The sequence below is a fragment of the Physcomitrium patens genome, chromosome 22 (genome assembly GCF_059467195.1).
Source record: "Physcomitrium patens ecotype Gransden chromosome 22, ASM5946719v1, whole genome shotgun sequence".
In the NCBI taxonomy this organism is placed as follows: Eukaryota; Viridiplantae; Streptophyta; class Bryopsida; order Funariales; family Funariaceae; genus Physcomitrium; species Physcomitrium patens.
In genome coordinates, this window is record NC_143431.1 from 11,988,333 (window position 1) to 12,010,859 (window position 22,527).

A 22,527-nucleotide genomic window follows, 5' to 3' on the forward strand; every position below is an offset into this window, starting at 1 on the left:
TTTAAAATATGCTCTCTCTTTCTCTCTCTCTTTCTCTCTTGCTATATATATATATAGCAAATAGAGAGTCAAATATATAAATTGACAAGCTTATCGTCATTGGTTGAGGATCCAACCATTTTTGTTGGTTTTTGACTAATGCGGATTGAACATTGGAAAATGTTTTAATGATATTTGGGATGGATAGGTCGATTTTACAATTCTCTATATATATTAACATTTTTGTACTAAAATTCACTTAAAATTTTTAATCAAACAATTTATGCTTTTTCTTAACTCTAGAATATGTTCATATACTTGCGTTTGAATTATTTTGAACTATTATTACAACATATTTATTTTAGAACTCTATGTTGAAAAAATTTACTACAACATTGTATTCTTAAAAACAAAATAACTTCAATTGAAAAAAGAAATTTAAGATTCTAATTTACAAAGAAAAAGATAAACGCATAACATAGTATGTAGTATCTAGAGAAACCAAACAATAAATGCAGACATTCACTTTCATAAACTTTAAAGTGTGAAAAGGGTCGTAGATGAAAAATGGCGAGAAAGGGTATGTAGTGTTTTAAGGTTTGAAAACGGTGATTTCGAGGGACTCACCGAAGCGAGCACCGAGTGTAGGCAGTACACTTCGATGAAGAAGAATTCAATGCTGTGTGTGTATCCTGCCTCTTCACAAACGGCAATTCGTCGCAAATTGTTCATCTGGTCGACAACCCTCCAAGCAATTTATTTTAGTTTTTGCCATTGTTTTTCTGGGTTGTGTGTGAAGTTGTTGGGTCTCACTTTGGAGATGCGTGAATCATTCTACTTGGAGCCCTCTCTCAACTAGTTTCTACGAACGGCGACCTCGACAATGAGTCACCGAACATCAGGCCTTGAAGCCATGAATCTCAGTCCGAAGTGGGTTATCGGTGACTGAAGCGTCAAAAAGCTTTCATGTGTTCGCACTCATGACGCTCGATCCGGAAAGACCACGACGAGCTTAGAAATCCACAACGCAGCGATTTGTGTGATCGTGTGGACAGGAAATCATGAAGGGGGACTGTGCACATGGAGCAGCATGACGACGAACAGTGTCGGTTGGAAGCACCAGGCCCACCACAGAGGAAAGAGGACAGCAACTCATATCCGTTTGCTGGGGGACGGATGGCGTTCGCTACGCTCGTGGCGGGCATCAGCTGGCGGTGACGGGAAGCGCGGGGGAAGGGCCCAAGTTCCAGCGAGGGATTCAAAGCATTGGCTCGCGTGCTAAACCTGCTTGGTGTTTAGCTCACATCGCTCGCTCTCCTCTTTCCTCTGTTTCGCAGTTCTGTGCCCCGTCTGCTCAATCTTGCGTGTTCTTCATTTTTGAGCTTCTTGTGATTGTCTTGAGATCCCTAGGGAGAGTTTCGTTGCGAAGATTTGCAGCTTAACGATATGTCGGTACGTTATTTTGGGTCAGCTTTCGGCATTTGGCTGTAGTTTATGGTTTAGGGTTTCAACGATATCGAAGATTGTTATGATGAACTGGGTTTTGAGGGAATGCAGGATGACGAGATTCATACCGTTCGAGTGAGTAACGTGTCTCCGAAGGCTACGGAGCACGACATTCAGGATTTCTTTTCCTTTTCAGGGGAGATTCAGTACATCAAGCTTATTAAGTGAGAGTCTTACTCTGTGCTATGATTCCTGTGATGGCATCAATCTATTTATTTATTTATTTATTTTCCATCCTTTCTTCCCCCCTGGGTGGTAATCTCGACTTTCGGTTACACTATTTGTAGATTTTCTAGAGAAAATCCGATGTCCTATTTTCATTAGAAAGGGTGGGGTACCTGCTCCTGGCGAGATCGTAAGTCTCAGGGCGTGGCTCCCGAGTTGACGTGGAACTCTGGATGCGGCGCCTCCTTCCGGGTTTTCTAATAAATTCTTCTGTATCTGTGGCGTTGGTAGGGATGGTGCACTGTCGCAGACTGCCTTTGTCACGTTCACGGACGCTCAAGCTCTAGAAACAGCTCTTCTACTTTCCGTATGTCTCGAATAGGAACTTAGTAATTACTAGCAAGCCAATGGATTGAAGAGTTCGAGTTGCCGTTAAAAACCTATTTGGGTGTAATTCGCACCCTGAATCTTTTCTCTCGCTCTGTTTCTCTCTCTCTGTCTCCCGCTCTCTCTTCTTCTTCTTTTTTTTTTTTTTTTTTTTTTTTTTTTTTTTTTGACGTTTTATGTCTATTGACAGGGAGCCACAGTTGTGGATCAAGCAGTAACTATTACCCCTGCGGATGAGTCGGAGAAACTTGCAAATAGCGTTGAGGATGTCCCTTTGGATGCGAACACTGCTGAGCCCACTGTACGCACTCTTAAATTTTGGTCTATTCGAAGCAGTATTCGTGCTACAAAACTTGTGAATACGAAAAATTCTCGAGGAAATGTGGTCCCGATTGTTGGATTGAGCTAGTTGATCTGCTGAAAGTGTTACCAGAATTTGCTTAACCTATCTTGTGGTCAGTTTGGCTATTTACACTTTTGATCACTGAACTGGCTTTTAATCCACCATTAGAGATAAAATCAGGTTTCAACAATGAACGAGTCAAATCGCAGGTAATTTGACTTGGAAGGAACACTTAATTTGCATTCGTATTGGCAATTCATTGACACGAATCTGGGCTGACCAGTATGCACCTTCGCATGTGTTCAGAGTGCCTCCGCCAAGCCTGCCAAAAAGAGCGCAGAGGAATTCATTAAAAACATACTGGCGAAAGGATCCACTCTTGGAAACAACACAGTGTCCAAGGCCAAGGCTTTTGACGAGAAGCACCAGCTTACAGCCAACGCTACACAATTAGCAGCAAACGCGAAGGCCAATGTCGTGAAAATCGACGACAAGATCGGTATCACCAAGAAACTGAGCGCGGGCACTGCTGCTATAAATCAGCAGGTCAAGGTCGTCGATGAGAAATACCAAGTTGCGGAGAAGACTCGAGCTGCTGTCCAAGCAACTGAACAGAAACTCAATGCGGCAGGCTCAGCTATTGCGAAGAACAGATATGTTCTGACAGGAACATCATGGGTAGTTGGTGCCTATGCCAAGGTTGCCAAAGCAGCTGAGGAGGTGAGTAACAAGACATTAGAGAAAGTCGCTACCTTGGGTGCAGGCGAGCACAAATCACCGGCACGACCAAGCGCGGAGCGCGGAAGCTTCCATTCCTGATACTGTTTATTTGAGTTCAAGAGCACCATCTCCCTTTGATCCATCACAAATAGCGGATCTTACCAACAAACAGCCGACCGCTACTATTTGAGGTGTTCTGCTTCACTAACATTGAAAACTCAAGCTGTTGTAGAACTTTCGGTGGGGCTGCCGAGAGAATAGGTAGACGCTGAGCGATGCAAGGCTGTAAATATGTGTGACCAATTCTGTCCAATTGGCTATTGCATTCAACTATGCTGTTACCAAGAGAAGTAGAATTAACCACAATAGTTTACTGTGTAGAATTGTAAAAGTAATCCAGGTGGGTATATTTGAAATTCATTTTGCGTACCGTAAGGAAGAAAGCGAATGGTAAGAAGGATATGAAAGATTGTTGCATTTAATAAACAAACTGCTTGACTGCTTTATCTAATTGTAGTAAGAGTGCGTGTGTACAGTATTTTGTCCTATTTTACTTTATGTCATCTGATAACTATACATGTAGAATATTTATACCATTTGCAAAATACATCCAAGCCAGAAAATGATATGGATAGGTCCTGCATTCTAGCAAGATTATATTTGCAACTTTGCTCTTAATAGTGCACTGCATTTCTCAAATCCAGAATAATATGACGCCATTATAAAAACTCGTTTTCTTAGTGAAAAGAGTAATTGTACAGTATAGTTTCAAGTGTCATACATGAGGCAAATGGGAGACGTCTTATTTTCTCTCCCAGAGCTGATATTCTCCCTTGTCTGTGCAACGGTTCCAGCTACCTGCAAGATTATTTTGTTTCGACGGATTCCAATCAAGATGACCGATTTTCATGACGAGGTTGTCGCCTACTTGGGCAGCATATCCTTCAAAATTCGCTTGAAATATTTTTACTTTACTCCGACAATGCACACCAGTTCGAGTTCTCACGGCGATAAGATCCGCTATTTGATCATGCAGACCGAAGTCATAAAAGTGGTCATGGAAAATCACAGGCTGCAAAGCAATCAGAAAATTATAAGCTCAATAAATTGTGACATTAAACGATCAATACATTCAATCCAGATAAATATGCACCAGCATGCCATATCTAGGAATTTGAACTCATGAAAATGTAAAGATTCGCTAGCTTCAAAACTTCTAAAGCCATTCAAGGATCTTGCAGAATTGCTTGCACTTACAGTTCCAGGGTGTGTTAAAATGTATGCATATCCCATCATCAATTTGTCGCGAGGGAATGGCCAATGACCCTGGAGACGGCACCATGTGCCAATGTTAGCGGCATGGCAAGTGCTCAATTATGAAGATCACTGAAGCTTACAACATAAGTATCTACATCATGTATATTGTATTTCAATTTCAGACAGTTCGTCCAGAGGCATATCACTGACAGAATGTTAAGGTAGAGACCTGAGTTGATCCGGTATCGTGATTCTCAAGGAAAGTAACTGCACGAGAAGGCCACCAACCCATCACTCCAGGTGGTTTTCCTTGAGGATCTATTAATCTCCAGAATTCACCATGAAGAGCTGAGTGCAATATGCCCTGTTAAAATTAACAATCGAAGACGAGAAATATAAGGTTAAACTTGGCAAAAGGAAGTTGCAACTTAGAAACAATAGAAATTGATAGCTCTTACCATACCTTGGTTGTCACGTCAAATGCTGATGATGTACCACCAGCAGCATTTATCCAATTCACTATCCTTTGTCTGTGAGCATCTGCATCCATGTCATAACTTATGTTGAGCGACACTGCAGTCTTTGCGGAACTGTCTTTAAGTGCTCAAATACTGGAAAAGAATTGAACGGGGTAGTTAAAATGTTCAGCGCTAAAACTTAATGCGTGCGGTTCTTTTGGCAATCAGATACAAAGAATAAGAGTTTTGAACCTTGATTGTAGCTAACTTGACCACCCTCATATGCCAGACTGTCCCAGTATTCTCCTATAGCAAATGCTGGTTTGGTTGCTTCAATGTACTCCTTCACGTATCCACCCCAAAATCCTCTGTTTCAATCACATTCAAGCATATATTCACCTCAGCAAGTAGTGTATACCAAATTGAACAGAAATGGGTCCTATTCAAGTTCTTTTCTTCCAAAGCAGGTAAAAAAGAAGCCGGAGCAAAAGGACAACTCATAAACCGTACAATGAGCGGAGTCGGGAGAAAAGGATATATATATATATATATATATGGATGAGAATATCGATTTAATAACTAGCTGGAAAGAAATTACTCGACCTGACAAAGTCGAGCCGCCATCCATCGAAACCGAAGTCACTACGAAGCCATTTCATCCACTCTATAATATCTCTCCTAACGAAGTCCTGGGAATGATCGATGTTCGGAGCAGCATGAAAGAAATCTCCTGCATGGATAGTTGCAGAAACATGCTCCAGTTTCACTTAAGATCATGATGGCTACCAGTTGCGATCCATAGTCCATCAACCAAACCGTACCCGTCATTTTTAAATACACGCAGAAAATTTTGATTTTATGGAGTTCAAACCAATTCATTAGACTTACCGCTTTTAGGGTTGCCCTGTCCTTGAAAGTTAGGGTCATCTCTTACAATAGCCTCAGGGCCCCAGTTAAGCTTGCCTCCGAACCTATTCCAGACTCCATTTGGACTCTGTTTTTGAGCGCAACGGTGATTGAGGACTACATCTCCAAGAACCTACAGCAAGAAAGTTTGTTGTGAGAGACCTAAATAAATTTAAGCAAGTGCAACCTTCCTCATCCGAGTAGAAGAATGGAAGAAAAAGATCATCAGTGGAAGCCTACGATGTAGTTGCACCACGACTGTGAATAAAATGAATGCAAATGATCAGTTCCAAGAAAGTTACAAGGATGTTATGCTTATGCATCTCGTCTATACACTGTTTCAGCTCCTCCGATCCTCCATAGGCTGAGTTCAAATTGTAGAGATCACCTGGCATGTAACCTGCCACCATCGTCTCAACATGTTATAACATCTGCTATTGATTGAAATGAAATTTCGTCAGAAGAGGTGATGCTTCACATCAACAGTGCACATTTCGTCTTTCGCTACAAATTACGACAATTCGATGCGTATAATTTCCTGCTCCACCTGGTCAGTCCACCTAGAGCAATCCACATCACAGGAAAGCACTACGTCTCAAACTCGGTTTGCAACATTCTATTCAGCAGTAGGAAATATGTAAGACGCTTAGATATACCTTGAGGGGCAACTGAATGAGTGGGAGGAGGAAGCCAGATAGTTGTGATTCCGCATTTGGAAAGATCTGAGGCTTTCGCTGACATCTCCAGCCACCACTGCCGTCTCCAGCTCTCCCAGTTGAAACCTTGAAACTGGCATCAAAATCAATGTTCACGTTGTTAACACAGATGTACATAAGATATAAAAGAGAAGTCAGGTCTATGCACATATAGTTCAAGTTCGCAGGAATCGGATACGGTGAGTACGTACCACAATCTCGCGGCCAGATCCTGTCCCAGATTCTGTACATACACAAAAAAAAGAAAAGAAAGAAAGAAACTCAGAACTTAACCCACAAACTTTGTAGAAAAATGGGGTGAATGGGAGTGGCAGCAAAGTGATGAAGGGAAATTTGGCCAACGTTATGCAGCTGACCTGATTTCTCCTCTGCGTCTTCTGGGTATCTCACTAGAGTCTTAATAGACTTCGTCTGGAGAGCTCTCTCCATAGCGTTTCTTTGTAAGTCAAGTGCCTCTTTTTCTGCTGCCCGTACAGCATATTTGTCATTCTCCTTGACTTTTGATTTTGAGACGTCCCAGACGGTTTCAGAGGAAGGTAGCTGCAGAGGGATCAAAGCATCAACATCTGCGTTTATTGCGATGGGTTGCATCGGTGGCAAGACCTGTTGGCCTATTTGAAGCCGCCGCTTCATCCAGTCTGGAGTTTCCCGTCTAGGACCATTTTCGAGAAGGTCCTTGATACGGACATCGCTACCGGGAAGAACTTCAAGACGACCTACACTAGGAGCTTGCTCAACTGGCAGACTACTTGTGTCAATTTCGGCTCCATTGATTCTGGCTAGCCTCAATAATTTCTCAGCCATTAGCGCTCGGTTCTTCCAAGCAGCCGTGGCGCTTTCCACAGCTAATAATGATCGTTCTAGTAGTTCAAATCTGCCCAAGTTCGAGAAAGAATTTGTGACCACTCAATTAAATTAATATAGAAGTTCACAATGAGGTAAATACTAAAAATGAAAAACCAATTACCTTGATTTATCGACTAGTCTGCGGGCTTCGCTAGCCTTATGAGATGTATCATTCGCGCTCCGAAGAGCATCCAACTCCGCTTCAAATGCAATCTTGTCCGCATCTAGTCTCACCTGCGTGGCCTTCTTCACTGCATTGATTGCACTTTGAGCACTATCCGCACGTTCCTCTGCCTCTTTTGCAGCAGCTCTCTGAAGTTCCTCGGCTGTCCTTTCCGCAGCTTCAGCCCTAGCGGTTGCGGTTTTGATGAATCTTTGAGCTGAGTCGAGCTCAATGCGTATACGCTCAGTTTCCCCATTCGCCAGTTGCAACTTTCGACCAGCATCAAGAAGGGCCTCTTCCAACATAAGCACTTTCGCTTCAGCCTCGGCCAGTTCATTCAACGCCTTCACCTGTTTGTTCAATATGGCTTCAGATTTCTCGGCCTGAACTCTGGCAGCGCTAACCGCAGCCCTAGCTTCATCAATCGTTACTTGTGCCTCCACACTGGCGGCTTGGACAGCGTCCTCCGCTGCTCGCCGAAATTGATCCTCAAGCTCCAGAATAACCTCAGCGGCTGCAGTTTCAGCAGCAGCTATTTTCAGCTCCGCGTCCTCGGTTATGCGCAAAGTTGCTTTCTGAATTGTAGACTCAGAGATCTTTTCAACTTGCACTGCAAGACTGATGCCTTCAAATACTTCCTGTGAATTTTGGTCGTTCTGCGCCATATCCCGTGACTTGTTCTTCATGGCTGCCAATGCATCCAAAGCTTTTTTCTCAGCTTGCTTGGCAGCATCGGTTCTAGCTTCAGCTGCGGCCAGCGCAGCTTTAAGTGACTCAACATCGTCTGGTGCCTGAACATCTCTGCTTCCTGTAATACGATCACCCTGCAAGTACAAAAAGAGTCAAAATCTTATAATCAGGTTTTGTAGGAACGAGACTGGTTGATTTCAATCTCTTTCTGAGATGATAGGAGCATTGAAACTCACCTTTAGCACTGAAACAACAGCATGGTCAGGCCTGCTTCGCCGCTGTCCCTTAGCGACTTTGCTAGTGTTTGGGCTCCTGCGCAACATAAAGTCCCCCACTGTCAATTCCTTCTCCCTACAGATTATTTTTTTGTGAAAAAAGAAAAAGAATAAGACAAAGAAAATTTTCGGTGAGCAGGAAGATGCAGAGAGTAGCATGTATAAATGTTGCAGTTGAAGCTTCTCCTCCGTACCTCTCACCGAAAAATGACGTTCGTACGGAAGTTGAATTATTGGTGTTTGACCCTGTAACGTGATACGAGGAGATCAGGGGAATTTGCTGTGAAACCAATCGAAACTCCCCATGCCATGTCCGAGCTGGTGATGATAGTAAGTTGCTGGACATGCCCGCAAGTGAGCGCGCAGAAACGGTGTCCTGCATACGTTTGCATTGCACCAAAGCCGGAATCAAAGGCAGGTACTTACAAAACATGAATGGCTAATGATATTACGTAACCCAGAGAAAAGACAGCTAGACATGCGGCAATTGAGGAATTCAAGATGGTAGAATGATACCAATCCCATTGCAACAGGAATAGCAACAAATTACCATTGTTACTGAAGAGAACTTGCAGATAAAATCGAAGAATGCGTTAAGAGACACCGAGTGCACTTCTAAGCTCTCTCTTGAGCTTCCACACACTCGTTAAGAGGTAAAAGTTGCATCATGTTGAAGGTTGCCAGTGCTGCACGTAAAACAGGAGATTATCGTTACAAATAATGGTACTCATTGCCCTGTAGGACTCTATTTCAATCCACCATCCTCTGCTATCGCTTTCAACTTTTCAATGTCTATATAGTGCCTGGACATACCCGTGGTTCTTCGATTGCACTTTCGCGTAGGAACTATATCTATTGTCACAACTGTACGCTGCCTGCACAAAGAACTCTGACCCCATCATGCACGAGTTCGAATTTACGAATGCAGGAACATGCGTCTCTGATTGTCTGACTATTCCTTCCAATCTATACTACTTATCTAGGAGGATCTAGACGAGCTGAGACGACAATAGAGGCACATTCGCACCGGAATACTAGTCGTCCATTACAACTCACACCGCTAACTGAGGACGTCTACCACAGACACCATTCGGACGTTCCTCACAATCACTCAAGCACTTGCAACTTTACCGAATCAGTCCAAAATGATCAGAAGTAAAGTCAAACCACCATATATCCGGTCACAATCCACCTCCAAGGACTTGTTCCATTATTAAGTAATCGAGTACAATATGGCGAGGCACAACTGGTTTTGATTCCTAACGTCAACCAAATCACGACAAAGAAAATGCTCAAATTCACGACGACGCACCTCTGGAATACAAGCACAAGCGTTCCAGCAGCAATCCGAGTCACGCTCTGCAATGCCAAACCTGCAACGGATGCAGGTAGGCCGTCTAAGACGAGCCGCTGCACCAGGCTAAGTCTTCGACGAGCTGATCATCTTGTCCATTCTTCCGCCGCATGAAACTTTCTCCCACGGTCTAGTATCAAGGCTCAGCACCGCAATCTCTACTCAGCGCCTCCTCACACGCGCACGAACACACACACCCACACAAAACACAAAACACACGAATAAACGGAGCCTCTGCGGCAGAACTCCAACCAGTGCGCGGAGAAAAGGATCCCGAGACTGAGCAAAGTGCCGCCCCTGCTCAGGATCACTGTGCCCCTATCGCCGCTATTCCGCGGTTACAGGTGACCCTGTCAGCACGCCCCCGGTCCTTTTCTTCCCCCCACGGGTGAAGGAAACTTAATGACCCCCTTGAAAAAAGATATTTTCATGAATATCTCCCCAATAATATGCTCCCTTTTTGAGTGTGGATCCAATCACATTCCATTCTCTCAATATCCCCACATGTGAATCGCATTCCAAAACTATGAACGAGCATGTGAATGACCAAACTCTTGGCACAATGGACAACACTCTCTTTTTCTTTATTTTTATGTTTTATTGAAATTGTGGACCACACTCTTTTGTGTTCATTCGAGTTGTGGTCTTCCTTTCTCCCCCACTCCAACACCCTCTCTTTCCACCTTTTAAAGTAAGGTGATACAACTGTAAAATGTTCAAAACATACGGTGACATACTGACTGTGTGTGTGTGTGTGTGTGTGTGTGTGTGTCTGGCCCCATAGCAAGGAACCCCTTACATGACCCCATTTCCTCCATGAAATCTAATATATGTCAGATCCTATGTTATCAGCAGCTTTATAAGAAAAAAGAAGAAAGCCACTGTTGTAGGGGACTGTCACACACAAAGGGAAGAATCAATAGTGGATGAAGGTGTGGAAGAATGAAAAATATGATGAATGGATTAATGAACTTTCTCAGAGGGTCGAAAAGTGGTGGCCAGTGTTTGTTTTTGGACCCAGCCCTGCATTATCCCAAACCTCGCGATGGAGAATATCGTTGCACTTCTGGATGAAAATTGACGAAAAATTACACTTGTAAGGCAGGATTCTGTCCAAAAGTGCAGAAAAAAGTGCACGAAGATATTTTGGGGGGTGGGCGCCAATCGAGACGAAAGCACGACGGGGCTTCGAAAGGGCTGGGGTTGGATGGCTGAGGTGGCACAAGGGAGTGGTCCACGTGGATGTCCACGCTGGCCGTGATTGGTGCCCTTCTCATTCGTTTAGAGCAGTTTAATTCCGCTTTTTTTTAATAATGCAATTCTACTTTTTCTCTTATTATTTATAGATAAAAAGTGAGGAGTTTCCATGGTCTAAAAAGCACTTGGTCACCATTTTCCTGAATCTTGTGAAATAATGTGTGAAATACACACAATATCATAAATATAGATGTAATTACGTAAATCAGGACAATGGTTCAACCAAATATAGAAGTGAGCATTGTATTATATCTGTGATTTACAATCAATTTCATATACAAATGACATTTACTTTGAATAAGTGGGATTAGGTGGGAATGGTACAATAAACTTCATAATCCACTTGCTTTATGTTACAATTAAAAAGCACACATACATATATGCATCTATGGTGTTGTATATTTTTTGAGTAGTTCATGATGTATAAAGTGAAATTTTATACTTAAAATATTAATTGAAATCTTAATTTAATATCACTTGTGGAATTACAATAAGAACATTGTAAATTTCTCTTAGAAGACATAAATGATCTAAAAATTATAAAAATTAGATGTTTAAGTGTGTGTGGATATATATATATATATATATATATATATTCAATTTTTAACTTTATATCAATAGAACAATACATTTAAAAATGTTGTGTGTATTTGAGATCCTTATATTTTTTTTTCAACCACATGTGTAAAAAATATAAGGATCAATTGGATGTTTTGATTTGTAACATTTCTTATTTATTTATTTCTGTGTTGACTATTTTTTGTATTTTTTAACCAAAGTTTTAGAATCTACAAATTCATAATATTGAAGAATGCATAAAAATATCAAATTGTGAAAAATTGAATTTAAAAGATTTAAAAAGAGTGTTCTGTCATTGTCTTAATTTATAATAAATAAATATTTCTCCTGAAATGAATTTTTAAAGTTAAAAATATAACATTTTCCTTTTTTATTGATTTCTTTATATATATATATATATATATATATATATATACTTCAAATTTATTTTATTAACAATTTATTGAACTTGATGAAATAAATAATTAAAAAAAGAATGATCTAAAATCAAATTACTATACAAGTTTCCATCTTTAAAATGAAGAGTGTCAAATTAAAAATATATTAAAAAAATATTATAATACTATTTTTATTAAAAATATTTATTATTTGATAATGATATGTTCTTATAAAAATATATTATTTTAAAAAAAATGGCATATCATTGTATTATTTATTATCTTAAAAAAATTCTTTAAGTTCAATTTTATTTCTTTTATTTATAGATCATGCTTTTAATTTTGATATATATATATATATATATATATATATTTGAATTATTTTTTAGTTCTTTACAACTTTAGTATTATGTTTGCTTTCTGTTAATTTAAAAAATGATAATTTGGTTGATTTTTGTTATTACATGTATTTTTCAATAATGCTTATGAATATAAAAATTTATTAAATCAACCCACTCTATCATAATTATCATTAAAAAAATAAATCATCTCCATAAATCATATTTATAATTATGGCCCTCATCCAAGTGTTTTTGTTCTTAGTCTATCCTTTGTCACAAACATACGGATTTATTCCAATAATTACCTATATGATGAAGTAGAAGTAAGTAAAAATAGATTAATTTCATAATATCTTCTAAAAAAAGCTTTTTAGAAGCTTCATAGATGCTACTTTAACTTTACACATGTTTGTAATTAATTTGTAGTCTAAAAAAATAATTAACAAGTTAGCCACACATTACATGTGTTAGTAGTTTATGGAATAAGCTAACTATTTGGCCCACATATAAATAACTTGGCTTGTAAGTTAAGACATGTGTCTAGCAAAGTCAATACGTGTTAGAGGTCCTATAGCATATTGCCACATAGCTCTTAGTTAAAGAGTATATATGGAGGCAAGAGTGAAGTCTTCTTCACTCTTATCAACTCCTATCTAATACTTAGTCTTATTTCAGGACTTTCTAGTCTTCTTGTCTTTGGCAATAGTCATTCTACTTCAATATATTATCATCTTTGAGTGATTTCCTATCTTTTTAAGTAACATAAGAATGTATTATCTATTTCTTTATTCAAGATTCATGTTCTTAACATGCTTCTATTGTTTCTATTCTTCTTTATCCCAATTTCTCCTTATTCTTTTCTCCTTATTTTCAGCTTTTATCCCAACCTCCCTCATTTCTCTTTATTCTCTACAATAGGGTAGGTCAATTTAGTAAATGGATATGTTATTTCAATATTTTTTCATATAAATATATAAATAAAAAATAACGTGCATATTTTTAGTTTTGATCAAGTAAACTTAAAAAATCTCTAAATGTTGGAGACTCAAATATACATCTAAAGTTCTAAATAGCATTAGAGACATGAATTAGCACAAATAAACTATATATATATATTTATAATTAAAAAAATAAAATAAATTTATGATATATATATACTTTAATTATATTTTATAAATATAAATAAATTTATAAATTCATATTTATTGTATGTAGTTGTCTTGGACATACATATTTACTATGATAATTATCTAGATAATAAGAATAGGTAGAAATAAGTCAAAATAGATAAATATGATAATATCTTGTTGAAAGCTTCTTAGAAGCTTTATAGATGTTGTTTTGCATGTCTATAGGTGATTGTTTTGCATGTTTATACATGTCTATAGGTGTTTGGTAGGTTGAAAGCTTGGCCAAGAAAGAAGCCACGTGTCAACATATTAACCACTTGTAGTACAAGTTGGACATACGGCCCACACCTAAGAAACTTGTCTTACAAATTAGACACATGTCGTACAAGTTGGACGCGTATAAAAGATCTTATAGTATGTCACTACATAGTTCTTAATTAAGTAGTATACATAGAGGCAAGAGTGATGCCTTCTTCACTCTTGTCAAGTCCTTTCTTGCTTTTAGTTTAGTTTGAAGAGTCTTATGTTTTTTAATCTTTGGCAATAGTCATTCTAGTTCTTCCTTGAATTTACATACTTTCTTTTATTTTGTCACTTTCCTTTTGACACAGATTCCACCAGTTTATGTATCTCCTTTCAATTTGTGTCCCTGATAGATTGATAAGAGTACACATACAATATCAGAGCTTTGTTCTTTCTTGATTAAGAATGAATAACTCCTTTTTCTTGATAAGACATAAGCATATTAGAATTTACAGATTATCTTCTTCTAAACTGATATTGTTTTTGGATTTTTTTATTATTATTATTCTTGAGTATTGTATTTTCTGACAATAGACACCTTTCTTTTTATTGTGCTAGCATGGCAAAGTTTGCTAAAATGAAGACTGCAATGGCTCAAATGGAGGAGCAAATGAAAGAGTTTATGCTTGCAAAGCATCACTTCAGTCTACCACCATAAGGAGCAATAAGATTATCAAGCAATGAAGATATAGAGATGATTGGATTTGCTTCAACATCTATACCAAGCTATACTATTGCTCCTACAATTGAACATTATTCAAGTTTCAAAGAACCAAAAATTGGATTGCTTGAAAAGTTTGATGGCACAAGATCTAAGTTTCAAAGATTCATCAATCAGGTACAACTAGTGATTGAACTACAACTTTAAATTTATCCAACTCAAGGATCACAAGTAAGGTTTATTAGAACACTACTTTCAGATTCAACTTTATGATGGTTTTTTATCATTTCTTAAATGACATGATCCACTATTGGATAATTTGGAAGGATTCTTAGTAGAATTTTGATTTATGTATAGAAAACATGATGCAATCCGTATTGCAACCAATAAGATTCATATTTTGAAACAAGACAATCGATCAGTGGCATTATATGCTTCACAATTTCAATAATTAGTGACAGATATCAAATGGAATGATGTAGCAGTCATCAACCAATTTTTCTACAAATTAGAATGTGAAGTAAAGAAATTGATGCTCAATTTATCTGATCTTCAAATCTTGATTCAAGCAATTGACTTTGCTATAAAATGTAATAATCAATTTTTTGAGTTTTAATATGAGAATCACACAATAGAACCTTAATGTTATTACAATTCAATGATGATACCAATGACTTTTCAATCTAAACATTTGGAAGTAGAAGACATACAAATTGATGTAGTACATTTTAAACTTCTTACCAAATAAGAAATGACTTGTCATCATCAAGAAGGACTATGTTTATATTATGGAGAAGTTAAGTACACTACTCAATATTATCCAAAAAAATGATACAACTATAAAATGAAGAGTACTGCTATCAAAGATGAAAACATATTAGAAAACAAATTTGTCCAGTTATAATAAGAATCATGTGGCTAAAATCTTATACAATTCCTAATGAAGGTTCTATTTTCTCCTCAAAATCCTCTCCTTGTTTTACAATAGATATGTATTTAGGATCTAATAATTACAAAGCCTCTGCCTTGATAGATTTAGGAGCCTTAGCTTATTTTTTAGATGAAGAATTTGTTCGTAATGTATAGTTAGTACAAAAAACTAAATCCGTACACATAGAAGACATAGATGGTTGTCAGTTATCTTTTAGATATGTTAATCATGAAACACTTCTTATAGATATAGTAATAAATGGTTGTAATAGTTGCATAATTTTTAATATAATTAGATCTCTCTGTAATCCAATCATTTTAGGTTTATTGTAACTAAAAAAATATAATCTTGTAATAGATTGGATTTCATGTAAATTTGATTTTTTTTCAAACATCATTAAGAGTTTTTCTAATCTAATAGAAAGCCATCAGTCTAGTATAGCCAAACTTGTACTTGTAAGTGTAAAAGTTTTTTTGCATGTTGCAAAAGAAGGATAGTCTTCTGTTATTTATGCGACACCTATTTTAAATGAGGGAAAGATTTCAAGTGAATTTTGAAGTCAATATCAAGATTTTTAAGATTTTTATGAAAAAAAGAATGTAGATATTCTCTCGGAGCATCATTCATATGATTTCTCAATCGATCTTAAAAATGGAACTTAGCAACCATTTGGTCCAATCTATAGTTTATCACAAAATGAGTTAATTGAGCTCACGAAATAAATTAATGAGAACTTAGCTAAGAATTTCATATGCCATTCAAAATCTCTTGCAAGATCTCCTATCTTATTTATGAAGAAAAAAGATGGATCATTGTAAATGTGTATAGATTATCAAAGACTCAACAAGATTACCATCAAGAATAAATATCCTCTACCTTTGATATCTGGACTTCTTGATCAATTAAATCAAGCTAAGATCTATACAAAAATAGATCTACGAAGAGTATATAATCTAGTCAGCATTGAAAAAGAAGATGAATAAAAGACTGCATTTTGAACAAGGTATGGATACTTTGAATATAATATCATGCCTTTTAGACTTACAAATGTACCAGCTACTTTTCAACATCTTATGAATGATGTTTTTTTTGAGTTCCCAGATGATTTTGTTATCTATTAATTAGACAATATTTTAATTTATTCTAAGAATGCAAAAGAATATGAAATTTATGTTTGTCATATATTACAAAAACTTAGAGATGCAGAATTGTATACTAAGATTGAAAAATGTATATTCCACACTACTTAAGTTGACTTCTTAGGATACATTATTTCAAACAATGGTTTAATGATGGATCTTAAAAAAATTCTTACAATCATAGACTAGAAGATTCCAAAAACAATAAGAGATGTACAATGCTTTTTGAGATTTGTCAATTACTATCGGATCTTCATCAAGAATTTTTCTCAAGTTGTAGTGCCACTTACACGCTTAACTTGTGAAGATAAGCTCAAGTGGAGTAAAAAAGCAGAGACATCATTTCAAGCTTTGAAGAAAGTTTTTACTTCTGTATCAATTTTACATCATATCGACTTTTCTAAAGCATTTTTTATGGAGTCAAATGTATCTGACTTTGTCTTGAGTGTAGTCTTATTACAAATAAGAGCAGATGAAAAACTTCATCCAATAGCTTTTCGATCAAGAAAATTTTCATCAGTCGAGATTAATTATGAGATCTACAACAAGAAACTTTTTGTAATTGTGGATTATTTTTAAGAATGATGTCATTATTTAGAAGGTACTTCAAGTCTAGTCACTATGTATATGGATCACAAGAACTTCAAATATTTTATGTTAGCATGTATTTTGAATCGTTGCTAAGTTTGTTGAAGCATGTCTTTGTCAAGATTCGAATTCAATATCTCTTATTGGCCAAGAAAACAACAAGTTTTATCTGATGCCCTTTCTAGACATTCTTATCTTACACCAAAACAAGGAGAAGTAGCTTTTGACTAACAAAAGATAATTTTATTGAAGCAAAAATAATTTCATCTTTCAGCAATGAAATCAACATTGAATGTTGATTTGACTTTTCTCAAGCAGATTCAAGTAAATATGTCCTCAAACCTTCTTGTTCATGATATTAAAAACAATTCCTCTAAGCCTCAAGATACTTCTAAGTTTGAGTTTAAGGAGAATCTATTCTATTTCAAAAGACACTTATATATTCCAAAAGGAAAAATACGATTACATGCTCCTGAAGTAAGTCACAATTTCCTTGCAACAGGACATTTTGGATATAATAAGAGTTTGGAGTTTATATCTAGAGATTTTTGGTGGTCTCAAATATGAAAGGCTATTAAAGGATTTGTACAGACATGTGATGTTTGGTCAAGATCAAAAATTCCTTATCATTGATCTTATAGATTCATCCAACCATTACCTATACCAAAATAAATATAGTCTTTTGTTTCTATGGATTTTATCATGGATCTTTCAATTTCAAGTTCATATGATTTCATATTCATGATTGTAGATCGTTTCACTAAGATGGCACATTTTGTACCATATACAAAATCTATCACATGTGAAGAAACAGCTAAACTCTTCTTTGACAACATCTATCGCTATCATGGATATCAAACGATATTATATTAGATAAAGGAACACAATTCTTTTAACGAGATTTTGGAGAACTCTTTTTAAGATATTGAATGTAGATATAAAATTATCTTTGGCTTTCTTCCCTCAAAGTGATAGACAAACAGAATGGATAAATCAAGTTTTAGAGCAATATTTGAAGTGTATCATCAACTATCAACAAGATGATTGGACAACTCTTTTGCCATTGGTAGAGTTTGCTAACAATAATTTGATACATTCTTCTACTCAAAAAATACCTTTCTTTGCCAATTATGGTTATCATCTATAATTTGAAACTTTTGACTTTTCAAAAACTGATAATCCTGCGATGGAAGATGTGGCAAATCGATTGTCAAAGCTACATGCAAATGAAATTCAAGAACAACAAAAAGCCAATGCACATGTCTATTGCAAGGAAAAACCTCAATTTGTCAAGGACAAGAACTCGATGAAAGCTAAAGAGTAAGTGAGACTTTTTTCAAAGAAATAGGACAAAATAGAAATATGTATATTAAGAAAGAAATTAGAATGGCTATTGCCAAAATACAAGAAAACTAGAGACCCTTGAAACTAGACTAGAAGCAAGAAAGGAGTTGACAAGAGTGAAGAGGGCTTCACTCTTGCCTCTATATATACTATCTAACTAGAAGCCACATGGCGATGTTCTATAAGACCTCCAATATATGTTGACTTTCTAGGCCACATGCCTTTGCTTACAAGGCAAGTTTTCTATGGATGGACCACGTAGTTAGCTTGTTCTTTAAGCTTCCAACATGTGTGGCACATGGCTAACTTGTTGACCAAGTTTTTAGCCTAAAAGTCAACTATAGACTCCTATAAAGTCAAAGCAGCGTCTATGAAGCTTCTAAGAAGCTTCTCTAGAAGATATTACATAATTAACCTACTTTTATCTACTTTTACATACTTTTATCTATTCATATAGGTAATTGTATGTATGTCCGTGACATTACCCCCCCTTCTAGGGACGAGTTCCACGAGGAGCGGTGATTATATATTGAGAAAATCTAATATGCTGCGAATTGTATTTGCTACATACTCTGATCTTTGTTCTCTTCGAAGATAGTTGATGGGTCCTCTTAGCCATCGATAGTGTCCCATTCCAGGGCGAGAAGACCACCCTGTTATTTGATCATTGTTGAGGCCTTCATAACTTCCTTCAAATAATACATTTGAAACACCATCAGGAGTCGTTCCTATCTCCAATAATATCACCAAACATCGAGAATCTCTTCCAAGGTCGTGATACCAAATGCGTTGTATCTCACCATCTATTCGAGGAAGAACATGTCGTTCTTGAGGATCTTCATCTCGGTTGCGTCGTCTTGAAGGTTGTGACAATCGCAATGTCTCATCCGGTAAGTCAGCAAACGAAGGTTCTTGAGTTGAATCCGCTGGTTGTTGGCTCTCCATCTAATTAGCGTCACAAATGCAAAGAAGTTACAAACAAGGATAGGAAATTGAATGTTATCTTGCCTCAATCTTGTCTCTTTTATAAGAGAGGTTTTCATCTTGGTTTTGATGGATGTCGTTGATGAAAAACTTTGACTTTAGCTGATGCATTTGCTAGATTCCTGGATGGCTCCCATGTGCGCTCACTAATATCATATCCGCGCCAATGAACAAGATATTCCAGCTTATTTCGGCGCCGCCTTGAGTCTAATATCTCTTCCACCTCAAATTCTTCATTATTATCTACTTCTATAGGAGGCGGTGGCATTTGTCTTCTTCCTTGTATATCCACTGTCTTATATGGTTCAAGAAGAGACACGTGGAATACAGGATGGATCTTCATTGACTCCGGTAGATGTAACCGATATGCAACTGGGTTGATCTGTTCAGAAACAGAAAAGGGGCCAAGCCTACGATAGTCCAATTTGTCACAAGGTCGAGTGGTCTTGATATTGCGACGAAGAAGCCATACCTTATCACCCACGTTGAGTTGTGGTTGCTCTTTACGATATACATCTACATTTATCTTTTGTCGTTCTTGAGCTTTCTTCAACTGCGCCTTCATTATTGCATGTAACTCTGACAACCGATTTGTCATATCTTCTGCTGCAGGATTATCAACTTTTGAAAAATCAAAAGTATCAAGTCGTGGATGATAGCCATAATTGGCAAAGAAAGGTGTTTGTTGCGTGGAAGAATGTACCGTATTATTATAAGCAAACTCTGCCAATGGCAGAAGGATTGTCCAATCATCTTGTTGGTAGTTGATGGTACACCTTAAATACTGTTCCAAGACTTGGTTTACGCGCTCTGTTTGTCCATCAGTTTGAGGATAGAAAGCTGAAGATAGCTTTATGTCCACTTTTAAAATCTTGAAAAGAGTCCTCCAGAATCTCGACACAAATTGAGTTCCCCTATCCGATATGATATCTTTAGGTAATCCATGATAGCGATAGATATTATCAATGAAAAGCTTAGCTGTTTCTTCACCTGTGATAGATTTTGTACATGGCATAAAATGTGCCATCTTGGTGAAACGATCTACTATCACAAATATAGAATCATAAGATCTTGAGTTTGGAAGATCTGTGATGAAATCCATAGAAACAGAAGACCATGGTTGTTCTGGTATAGGTAATGGCTGAAGAAGTCCGTAAGGTGGATGTCGAGGAATTTTTGATCTTGAACAAATATCACATGATTGTACAAAGTCTTTGACTGACTTCCACATTTGTGGCCACCAAAAATCTCTTGATATGAGTTCCAGAGTCTTATTATATCCAAAGTGACCTGCTGCTGGAAAGTCATGACGTGCTTGAAGAACACGCAAACGTGCTTTTCCTTCTGGAACATATAGGCGTCCTTCAAAATATAATAGATTATTCTTGAACTCGAACTTAGAAGGATCATGAGACTTGGAAGAATTATTCTCGATATCATGAACAAGAGGGTCTGAGGACATACTGGACTGGATTTGCTTGAGAAAAGTTGAATCAACAGTCAGTGTTGATTTCACTGCTCGGAGATGAAATTGCTCCGGTTTCAAGAGGACCGTTCTTTGTTGCTCAAAAGCTGCATCTCCTTCTTTTGGTGCAAAATAAGAACGTCTAGACAGGGCATCGGACAAACCTTGTTGTTTTCCTGGCCGATAAGTGATAATGAAGTCGAATCTTGACAAAGACATACTCCAACGAGCTTGACGATGATTCAACACGCGTGCTGACATGAAATACTCGAGGTTCTTGTGATCTGTATACACAGTGACTGGACTAGAAGCACCTTCTAGATAATGACGCCATTCTTGAAAAGAATCCACGATTGCAAGAAGTTCTTTATCGTGGATCTCATAATTGATCTCGGCTGCTGAGAATTTTCTTGAATGAAAAGCTATCGGATGAAGTTTGTCATCTGTTCCCATTTGTGATAAAACTGCACCCAAGGCAAAATCCGATGCGTCTGTTTCCATAAAAAATACCTTGGAAAAGTCAACACGATATAAGACTGGTGCAGAGACAAACGATGTCTTCAAGGCTTCAAATGCTGCTTCCGCTTCTTGATTCCATTGGAATTTATCTTTACTAGTCAAGCGTGTAAGTGGAGCTGCAACTCGTGAGAAGTCTTTGATGAAGATCCGATAGTAATTGGCAAATCCCAAGAAACATTGGACATCTCTTACAGTCTTTGGAATCTTCCAATCCATGATTGTTTGGACTTTCTTAGAATCCATCATAAGACCATCATTTGAAATGATGTATCCTAAAAAGTCAACTTGAGTAGTGTGAAATACACACTTTTCTATCTTGGCGTACAATCCTGCATCTCTAAGTTTTTGTAATACTTGACGAACATGTATTTCATGTTCTTCAACATTCTTAGAATAAATCAGGATATCGTCTAGGTAGCAGACGACAAAATTGTCTAAGAATTCACGAAATATATCATTCATGAGATGTTGAAAAGCAGCTGGTGCATTCGTGAGTCCAAAAGGCATGACATTGTATTCAAAGTGTCCGTACCTGGTTCAAAACGCAGTCTTCCATTCATCTCCTTCTTTGATCCGTACTAGATTATATGCTCCTCTTAGATCTATTTTTGTATAGATCTTAGCTTGATTTAACTGGTCAAGGAGTCCTGATATCAAAGGTAATGGATACCTGTTCTTGATTGTGATCTTGTTGAGTCCTCGATAGTCAACACACATTCGTAAAGATCCATCTTTTTTCTTTACGAATAAAATTGGAGCTCTTGCTGGAGATTTTGAATGGCGTATGAAATTCTTCGCTAAATTCTCGTCAATATATGTCTTGAGTTCAGCCAACTCATCTTGCGATAAACTGTAAATTGGTCCAAATGGTGGCTGAGTTCCTTCCTTGAGATCGATTGAATAATCGTATGGGCGATGCTCAGGAAGAATATCTGCATTCTTTTTCTCAAAAACGTCTTGATAATCCTGATATTGACTTGGAATGCCACTTGAAGTCTTTACGCTTTCAGAAATAGGTGCAGCATAAATAGCAAAAGTTGATCCTTCTTTTGCTGCGTATATAAATGCTTTTGCACCTATAAGTGCGGGTTTTACTATACTAGACTCATGGTTTTTTACTTGATTAATAGAACTGTTACTAATG

At 37.3% G+C, this 22,527-nt stretch overlaps 2 protein-coding genes across 4 annotated transcripts; one reads left to right on the plus strand and one right to left on the minus strand.

Moving 5' to 3' along the window:
• The first annotated feature begins 1,178 nt into the window (after positions 1-1,178).
• LOC112275024 (binding partner of ACD11 1) lies at positions 1,179-3,611 on the plus strand. The gene is made up of 5 exons (XM_024504949.3): positions 1,179-1,431; positions 1,537-1,649; positions 1,942-2,017; positions 2,228-2,338; positions 2,687-3,611. Exons 1-5 carry the CDS (start codon positions 1,426-1,428, stop codon positions 3,197-3,199), a joined length of 819 nt encoding a protein of 272 aa, XP_024360717.1. The 5' UTR covers positions 1,179-1,425; the 3' UTR covers positions 3,200-3,611.
• A 179-nt stretch (positions 3,612-3,790) lies between these two features.
• On the minus strand, positions 3,791-10,038 carry LOC112275023 (uncharacterized). 3 transcript variants are annotated; one of them, XM_090246313.1, is made up of 17 exons: positions 9,724-10,013; positions 9,225-9,286; positions 8,962-9,097; positions 8,606-8,787; positions 8,373-8,448; positions 7,405-8,270; positions 6,794-7,311; positions 6,629-6,660; positions 6,378-6,510; positions 6,024-6,121; positions 5,704-5,854; positions 5,419-5,545; positions 5,068-5,183; positions 4,821-4,897; positions 4,587-4,721; positions 4,358-4,426; positions 3,791-4,172 (listed from the first exon to the last, which is right to left on the minus strand). In XM_090246313.1, exons 3-17 carry the CDS (start codon positions 8,962-8,964, stop codon positions 3,903-3,905), a joined length of 2,853 nt encoding a protein of 950 aa, XP_090102439.1. In that variant the 5' UTR covers positions 8,965-9,097; positions 9,225-9,286; positions 9,724-10,013; the 3' UTR covers positions 3,791-3,902. The 3 variants fall into 3 exon arrangements, 2 of the variants coding, with proteins under 2 accessions (XP_090102439.1, XP_024360714.1); XR_012216432.2 differs by lacking the exon at positions 9,225-9,286 and having other exon boundaries at positions 4,816-4,897; positions 9,724-10,038; XM_024504946.3 differs by lacking the exon at positions 9,225-9,286 and having other exon boundaries at positions 9,724-10,038.
• Between the last annotated feature and the right edge of the window lie 12,489 nt (positions 10,039-22,527).

Bases quoted from the DNA above. Each gene is read 5' to 3' on its own strand.
- LOC112275023 (XM_024504946.3), bottom strand. The intron at 8,449-8,605 runs GTACGGAGGAGA...TATGTTGCGCAG, and splicing joins ACGTCATTTTTCGGTGAGAG to GAGCCCAAACACTAGCAAAG. The intron at 6,661-6,793 runs GTCAGCTGCATA...GTGTATGTACAG, and splicing joins AGACGCAGAGGAGAAATCAG to AATCTGGGACAGGATCTGGC.
- LOC112275024 (XM_024504949.3), top strand. The intron at 2,018-2,227 runs GTATGTCTCGAA...GTCTATTGACAG, and splicing joins AAACAGCTCTTCTACTTTCC to GGAGCCACAGTTGTGGATCA. The intron at 2,339-2,686 runs GTACGCACTCTT...GCATGTGTTCAG, and splicing joins CGAACACTGCTGAGCCCACT to AGTGCCTCCGCCAAGCCTGC.